The sequence below is a fragment of the Malaya genurostris genome, chromosome 2 (genome assembly GCF_030247185.1).
Source record: "Malaya genurostris strain Urasoe2022 chromosome 2, Malgen_1.1, whole genome shotgun sequence".
NCBI lineage: Eukaryota > Metazoa > Arthropoda > Insecta > Diptera > Culicidae > Malaya > Malaya genurostris.
This window is the reverse complement of record NC_080571.1, coordinates 12046029-12054630: the sequence shown is the minus strand read 5'-3', so window position 1 is coordinate 12054630 and position 8602 is coordinate 12046029. Positions and strand designations below refer to the sequence as shown.

At 39.6% G+C, this 8602-nt stretch overlaps 1 protein-coding gene and 1 non-coding gene across 2 annotated transcripts in view; both read right to left on the bottom strand.

The window, feature by feature from the left end:
* Positions 1 to 7981, bottom strand: part of LOC131426886 (uncharacterized) — a gene marked incomplete at its 5' end in the record, with an annotated part of 18535 nt that extends 10554 nt beyond the window's left edge. Inside the window, 2 exons of the mRNA XM_058589637.1 lie at positions 5832 to 6587; positions 6651 to 7981. Of these exons, the coding sequence (XP_058445620.1) occupies positions 5832 to 6587; positions 6651 to 7981 (2087 nt within the window). The remainder of the gene's footprint in view (positions 1 to 5831; positions 6588 to 6650) is intronic.
* Trnad-guc (transfer RNA aspartic acid (anticodon GUC)) lies at positions 5384 to 5455 on the bottom strand. The gene has a single exon. It is a non-coding gene; the product is annotated as a tRNA-Asp (tRNA).
* Positions 7982 to 8602: the final 621 nt, after the last annotated feature.

The following is an 8602-nucleotide window of genomic DNA, read 5'->3' as shown; positions in this document are numbered from 1 at the left end:
ATTTCCGGCAGAGAATTTTACCCTGCGGTTACTAACGGTTCTGTTCCTGCCGGATTCTTGCCATACAAGACTGGAAGAACCGTTTTGAATTGGTTCTAAAATTTTAGAACCTTTGGTTTAATTTTTCCATAAAATAGAAGAGATTCGTCATGTAACACTCGATGTGGATAGACGAATAACCTACTACGACTAATTTCGATTTTGTTTTATATTTTATTGGCAGCTTTCTACCTACCCAACGACCGTTTGCTGAGTAACAACCAATACGCTGATCTGCCAGTTGATGTCGAAGAGGAACTGCAGAAGAAGGAAAAAATGCCGCTTTTCTACCGGATTGCCGGATTTTAACACGCTGATCCGCAAAGGACTACAGGCAACATTCCGTTTATGTACTGAAGGCTACAAAATAACTGTTCCGGCTTTGAACCACTACAAAGGAGTGGAATTGTACCTGAAGCAGACAAAAGCGGAATACTTCACACACGATATCGCCGCCAACAAACCTATGAAGGTTGTACTTCGAGGACTACCCGACATGATGGAAGCCGAACTAAAGTAGGCACTGTCCGAGGCTGGACTAAAGCCTTTGATGGTGTTTAAAATGAAGCGACATAACACGGACAAAAAGTATCGAGATCAACTGTACTTGGTCCATCTGGAGAAGGGCTCCATCACCATGAGTCAACTGAAAACAATAAAATCATTATTCCATATAATCATCGAATGGCAAAAGTATAAACCGGTACATCGGGATGTCACACAGTGCACGAACTGTTTGAAGTACGGCCATGGGGAGAGGAATTGCCACATGAAAAGTCGGTGCGGGAAATGTGCCGAATCACACAATACCAACGATTGCCTACTAGATAACATCGCTGTAAAATGTGTGAACTGTGAAGGTGACCATCCATCTACTAGCAAATCGTGTCCCAAACGTGCTGAGTTCACAACAATTCGACATCAGGCGTCCCGTAAACAATCAACGCAAAAGAACACACTTCTGTTCCACAGAAGGATGAAATTAATTTCCCACGGCTCCCACCGAAGAGGGATATTCCAAATTTGCCGCCACTTCCTCACAGCAATCCAAAAGATTCAGCCGCTGGATCACAAAAACATTCTTCCTCCAAAGTCCCTCCTGGATGGGGCAATAATCAACCACAAGCAAAGGATGACTCTGGTGACTTATTCTCTGCTGAACAACTGATCGTTATTTTTTAAACAATGACAACAAAACTACGAAACTGCAGGACGCGGTTGGATCAAATCAACGCCTTAGGCAAATTCATCATCGAATATGCAATATAATGAGTTGGTTGTAGTAAATTGGAATGCTTGCTCACTCAGGAGCAAAACTGCTGAATTATCCGACTTTCTTCAAGAGAAGAATGCCGATATTACTATTTTAACTGAAACTCATCTTAAATCTGAAATTTCTATTTTGATTTCCAATTACAGGATTCACAGGCTCGACAGGACAACTACCAGAGGAGGGGGAGTTGCCATTGCCATTAAACGATCCATTCAGCACAGACTTCTGTCAGCCTTTAAATTGCAACTTATAGAAGCCATTGGAATTGAGTTACAATGACGATGGGACCCATCATCATCATTGCAGCGTACTGCCCCAAACAAACAAATCTTCGAGATGGTACGTGTGCATCATTGAAGCGAGATTTGGCTATGCTCACTCGACGACAGAACAAATTCATCATTGCTGGGGACCTGAACGCACGGCATGAGCTGTGGGGAAACAGAAGACAGAATCGAAACGGATTCGTACTTGCCGAAGATTACGAAGCTGGACAATACAACATCCTCGCTCCGGATCAACCAACGCGACTTTCCAGATCGGGAGTTTATTCCATTTTGGATATATTCATCAGCAACATCGCCATAGACAACTCTCCGGTTGTCTTCAACGAGCTCTCTTTCGACAACTTTCCTGTAATATTGACATCGGGATCTTCACCAGAAACAGTGCCTATTCAACCTCAGAGGAACTATTATCGCACCGATTGGGTCCAATTTCAACAAATCGCCGACCAACATATTAATATCGATCTGCCACTTGATTCCCCGATGGAAATCGATGCGGCCCTTTCTTCCTTCCAGCATTCAATCACAGTTGCTCGTGATAGGACGGTTTCAGTACAACATATGCCGAGTTCCTCTCTTCAAATTGACAGTGTCACCAAGAAACTCATCCGACTTCGAAATATCTACCGGAGGCAGTATCAACGAACTGGCATCCTAGATAAGAAGACCTCTTATAACAACTTAACTAGGATAATCCAGAAAACGATATCTGAGCTTCGCAACAGGAACTTCCAGCAAAAGCTTCGAGAAATTCTCCCACATTCAAAGCCCTTCTGGTCCTTAACGAAGGTGCTTAAACCGAAGCCTATTCCTCCTCTGATGTCACCCCAGGACGCAGCTGAAGGAATACCTTTAATCACACCAGTAGAGAAGGCAAATGCGCTAGGCCAGCAGTTTGTGTGTTCTCACAATTTAGGACTTAACATTGTTAGTCCATATGAAAGAGCCGTTGCTGATAGCGTAGCTGAGGTTGACCAATCAGACAGCTTGGTTCCTGAGGAAAGCAGAGTCACTGTGAATGAGCTGATGGCTATTGTGAAAAAATCCAAAAATATGAAGGCCCCCGGTTCCGACAACACATTCAACATTGAGCTGAAACATTTGAGTATTCGCTCATTTGTCTTCTTAGCTAAAATTTTTAACAGGTGCTGGAAGCTTGGTTACTTCCCTTCAAAGTGGAAGTTAGCTAAAGTTATCCCAGTTTTGAAACCGGGGAAAGATCCTTCCTTTTCCAAGAGCTATCGGCCCATCAGCTTACTCTCTACCCTATCCAAACTACAAAGGCGAATTCTTGCTTTCGCAGATGAACAAGATATATTACTGGAGGAACAGTTTGGGTTCCGGAAAGGAAGATCCACCATCTACCAACTCACAAGGATTAACAACGTCATCCTGCAAAACAAATCAGTGTCCAAAACGACTACCATGGCAATATTGGATGTTGAACTACAGACAGGTCTGGACGCTCTAACTGAATATTTTACAAGCTGTAAAATTGTGATCAATGCAGCAAAAACTCAGGTCATCTTGTTTCCACATTCAAGATCTCCTAAACTTGTCCCATCAGACGAATGCCGAATACGATTCGGTGATGAGGTCATCCAATGGTCCGATGAAGTTATCTATCTAGGACTCACCTTTGACAGACATCTGATATTCAGGTCACATGTTGACAAAATCGTTCAAATGAGCAGCATACTCATTAGGTCTCTGTATCCGCTGATTTGTAGAACATCTAAACTGTGCCTGAAGAATCAGATGGCTGTATATAAACAAATCATCTACCCCGCAATTGAATACGCAGTACCTGATTGGCGGGGCTATGCACGACCACACAAACTTAGGCTTCAGCGCATTCAAAGTAAGATCTTAAAGATAATTCTAAATCTACCCCCTTGGACAAGGACTAGTGAAGTACATGAGATGGCCTCCCTGGAACAATACTGCACGAAATTTGAAACGAGGTGCTCAATCTCTGTAATACAAATGATTCAAAATTTGTACGTATTAGGTTAGGGCTAGTTATAAGTAGATAGATATTTTATTTTAATAATAATTAAAATAAACATTATGATTAAACATTAGTATGCAAAACAAGAGTAACTAAAACACCTATTATTAATAACGAATCGTCAAAACACTTGTACTGTAAAACGTTGATGTAATACACAAAAATAAGATTAATAAACAGATATTTATGCAAAAAAATTAGCACTTTTGGTTTTATTTTTTTCTATGAAAAGTATATATTAAACCCCCCTACACAATTAAAAATGGCCGGTACAAACGGCATTAAATCGTAAGTAGTGGCAATATTTTAGAATCAATATACTTAGACATTTGATTCAAGGGTGAAAAATTTGCATCTGAATACAACAAAATATTTTTTTGAACATAATTTTTAAATTCAGTCTATCAAACTGAAATTAATTCGAATTTTATTTCAAAAATAGTTTTATTTAATTCAAACAAATGTTTGAAGTTGGCCTAAATCAAAGACATCATATTAACAAGATATCCAGCTCTCACATTTCCCGAACAAATAATTGGCAACATCCTTTTTTTGCGAGCATGTCGCCCTCAGGTGAGTCTGCATCGAATCTCATACATAGCAGTAGGGGAGAGAAATGTCAAATTCGTACGCGCAAAAATAGCAGGGCTGCGCACCCATACAATTGACATGACATGTTGAATGAGACGCCGTGCGATGGCGTTGCTGAACTGAAGATTGAGATCGCTCCAAGCTGACAGGGTCTGCCTAAATACTCAATCTATTAGAATCTAATGTGTTCTTTTTCTCTGCGTGTACATTTGAACGAGATTTGAAATGATTTACACTTGCAATTAAAATCCCTAGTCAAATGCGTTGAAATTAAATGCGGAACGATTGTGTACTATTCCTTAGAAAACCACTTCCCAGAATTCATCCACCAGATAAAACAATGTCCAGATTAACGTTTGCCAGAACAAATCTTCTACAAGAAAAAACATCTTCCAGAATAAACCAATTCCCAGAAAATCATTTCCCAGTGAAAAAACTTCAAAAAAAATATTTCCCTGGAACAATTTACCAGCAACAAAACGATATTTGTCTTATGTGTTGTCAGACCCTGTCAGCGAAATGGATCTTCAGTTCAACAACGCCATCGCACGGCATCACATTCAACATATTATGTCAATTGTATGGGTGCGCAGTGCTGCTATTTTGGCGCGCACGAATTTGACATTTCTATCCCCTGCTTCTATGTACGAGATTCGATGCGGACTCGCCCGAGGGCACAATGTTCGCAAAAAAGGATGTTACCAATGATTTGTTCGGGAAATGTGAGAGCTAGATATCTTGTTAATATGATGTCTTTGGTGTTGCCCAAAGCTCGCTGCTGCTTGTTCCTAACTAAGATAAATAGACCTAACTTTGGGCATTCTTTGTTCTTCGAATAAAGCATCTGCTCATGTCAACTTCGACCGGGCAAACGAAGCTGTTACACGGTTGTCGAGCAAAGTATTAACAAAATAAATAATGTAAATCGTGCTTCACATTGCCAATGACGGTTCGGCAATTTAAAGCAATCTTGCCGTCGGAGGCGGCCTCCTTTCGCTAGAAATCCTGCAATCCTTCCGTCTCTCAAAGTTGGTTGCTATGCCTTAGCCGGCAGTGTAATTTGTATCAAAAATATGATTTCATCACAAGAGTAATTACCCTAATTAGGTACATTTAGCTTAGAAATAAGCAGCAGCAAGATTTGGACAATTCGTATCACGAGATCAAAGTAAAAAAATATGCCTCCCCGACGGGGAATCGAACCCCGGTCTCCCGCGTGACAGGCGGGGATACTTACCACTATACTATCGAGGACATATCGAGAAATTTTGAAAAATCCTCATTTCAATTGTTAGATTCGTTGAAATACAACTGTAAAATGAATCTCGGAAAAAATTCATTCGCAAATAAATTCTGTATGATGATTTGCTATCACTGCTTTTAAAGAAAACAAACTCCGTTTAATTTCACGATATAAATAAAATCTTTTCTATTTCGCCACTAATGTCACGAAATGTTAACGGACACAGATACTAGTATTGCGACATGCTAGTAGAATTAAATGGAATTTATTTTCTTTAAAATTGATTTAGGTCGTTCTACTAACCGCCGTAAAAAGTCATTTCTTTCACCAGCTGATACGCGGGAAACTAAACATGAAGATTTTTCTGTGTTGTGTATATATACTAACCTTTCGTAGGAGTCTTCACCAACGGCCACCAGCTCCATCCGAATACGGCTCATACGAGTCTCGTACTCCTCAATAGCATCCTTCAGCGTTCCCAGGTCCCGTTCAATGCCGATCGATTCCAGTGATAAATTCACGGAATCCTTCAACATTTCAACCAACGTATCACCACTGGGTACATATCCGCTAGTTAGGCATCCGGATTCGTTAAACAGAGCATTGTCGTTCAGGTATATAATTTTAATGTCTCGAACGGGCTCGGTTCCAGGTTCATCAGCCGCCTCTTCGCTAATGTAGTATGATTTCAACAGATGAACCAATACCGGTTGAATCGGACTGTTGATTAGATGATCTACCAAACAGCAGCAATCGTTATCATCATAGTCGGGAGCTGGAGAAGAACTATCAATCGGAATTGCGTCTATCGCCAGGATAGTATAACAAACAGTAACGGGAAGTTTCTTAACGAGCTTCAGCATCAAATCTTGTTTCCGGAAAACAGCAATTGGTAGAAAATCGATCAAGTATGGAATCGCCGACGCATTCACGGCTGGTTCAGCAAACTTCATAAATTCATAAACAAACCCAACAAAGTTTGAATTCAAATCGGGATCGTTCGTCGTTTTTAAGAAATTTAAAATTTCTGCCGCGCCACGTATCATTTCATACGACAAGGAAACGGATTTACTGTTGTTTAAAATAATAGACCGATTGTGCGATAATTTCCTGCGAAGATTAAGCGTTAATAACCTTGACTTACTGAAAGGAAAAACAATAAAAAATAAAATTATGTCAGCTTAATGACTTGTCAACTGAACTTACAGAAGAGCTTGAGCTGTCTCATGAAGCTCATTGGTAAGTTTTGCACCTTTCCGAATCATATTATTACGCTGTGCAGATATTCTTGGCATCATGAGACTGTTCTTAGCACGTGCAATTAGCGATTCTAATGAAGTCACAGATACTTCGTAATGCTTTGATGCAAACTTTGATTTTTCCACTAGGTCCATAAGTGATTTTCGATAATCCTCGATATCTTCGTCCGAGTGCTCCGTTAGGCAACACAGGTGCAAACAATTCTCAGTCAGTTCTATCTCACATTCAGTTCGGCTCATACCAACATTCAACTCGTCGATTAGTTTATTTTGAATCAGAATATCGTTAATCGATAATTGAATTTTATCCAAAATTTCTTTGATACGATAGTTCAAATTATTTGTTTCATCGAATAAAAATCCGCTACATTTTAAATTTTCTTTGCAATCCGTACTATCCAGTAGATCGTGTTCAATACTTGCAATCATCACATCATAAAACTCCGGAATGACACTTGCTTCCTCGTCCAACTTGAGGGACAGTGCGGTCATTTCATTTTCGATCTTCTCGTTTTCGTGGACTATTTCCGTTAGCTTCGACTCGTAATCGTTCAGAATTTGTTGGTAAATATTGAGCTCTTTCTTTGCGATATTTCCAGCCATCATATTTATATTCTTCTCGAGCTTCTGAAACATTTTAGTTCCGTCGATTTTTTCATTAAGTTCCTCTATCTTCTGTCGAAAGTCATAAATCTGTGTGCTGTTCAACTTATGCCTTTGAATATTCTTGAAAGCCTGATCTCGTCTTTTGTGACTACGAAACGCTTCGATTTCCAGGCTTTCTCGAACAATAGCCCAAAGATTTCTAGCTGGCGTTATCCACTGCAACATTTCATTATATCCGATCACGTTGAGGGAAGGGAAATTCTTGGTCTGGAAATTGAAGCCAATCTGCTCCATTTCGCAAAGAAACTGCTCAAACCGAATTCGGAAACGCCCATTAACCATTACAGAATGAGGCTTACAGAATGTTCTTTGCAAGCAAATCAAATTGGCATCAACTGAGCGCTTCTTACTGCGGTATTCTCGAAAAGCTTCGTGATTTCCGTCCGAGCGAATTCGCAGTTCAACGTAGCTGTTTTGTGAAGCGAGTTCCGTTGGCAACCTGAAATCACGCGCTTCGCGACAATATATGAACCATCGCAGGATTTCATCAATTAGAACTGTTTTCGGGTTGTCCAGGCAATGAACGATTAATCCGGCTCGAAATCTAAAAGAGCAATCGTCCAACGATGGAAAGCCACATACGGTAAGCTGTAGTACAATGTTAAATTTATTAGAATATGAGATTTAGTTTATAAATTCTTTGTAACTACTCACAGTTTCTATGAACATTTTTACGCATAAATTATTACTCAAATATGAATGAAGCGTGAATTTGAATCAAAAACCGTTGTTCAGATGTTAACTCATACAAAGTTATAAAAGACAGTTTAACACACATCTATAACTGTAATCAAAACTGCCGCATTCAAATTTGTAACTATTTCTTTACGTTGTTTCATTCATGAATGTTTCAACGAAACGCGAGGCCGAGGGGCGGATTTATATTATATATTACAATACATCATATTACCCAGAGTTTATACAAGAGTCACGCGAAAGGAAAATATCTCAAACTGGTTTTTCGGCCGCGGAACTGTCTTTTTGATGTTAGATCTGACAACCAAATTCGATAACTGCCGTTTGATGTACAAAATTAGTAGGAACATAAAAAGTTTCTATAAAGTGAAGTTTTGTCAAAATCGATATTACAAATCATTGACCGCTGTTGATTTTTTCTGTATCCTTAAATAGCTATCATAAGAGAAAAATGGGTGAAATTCTGTCAAATTCATGCTTTCAAAATCATGGAAAACTCTAGGCTGTGTACAGTAAGTACTAATATTAAAACAATAA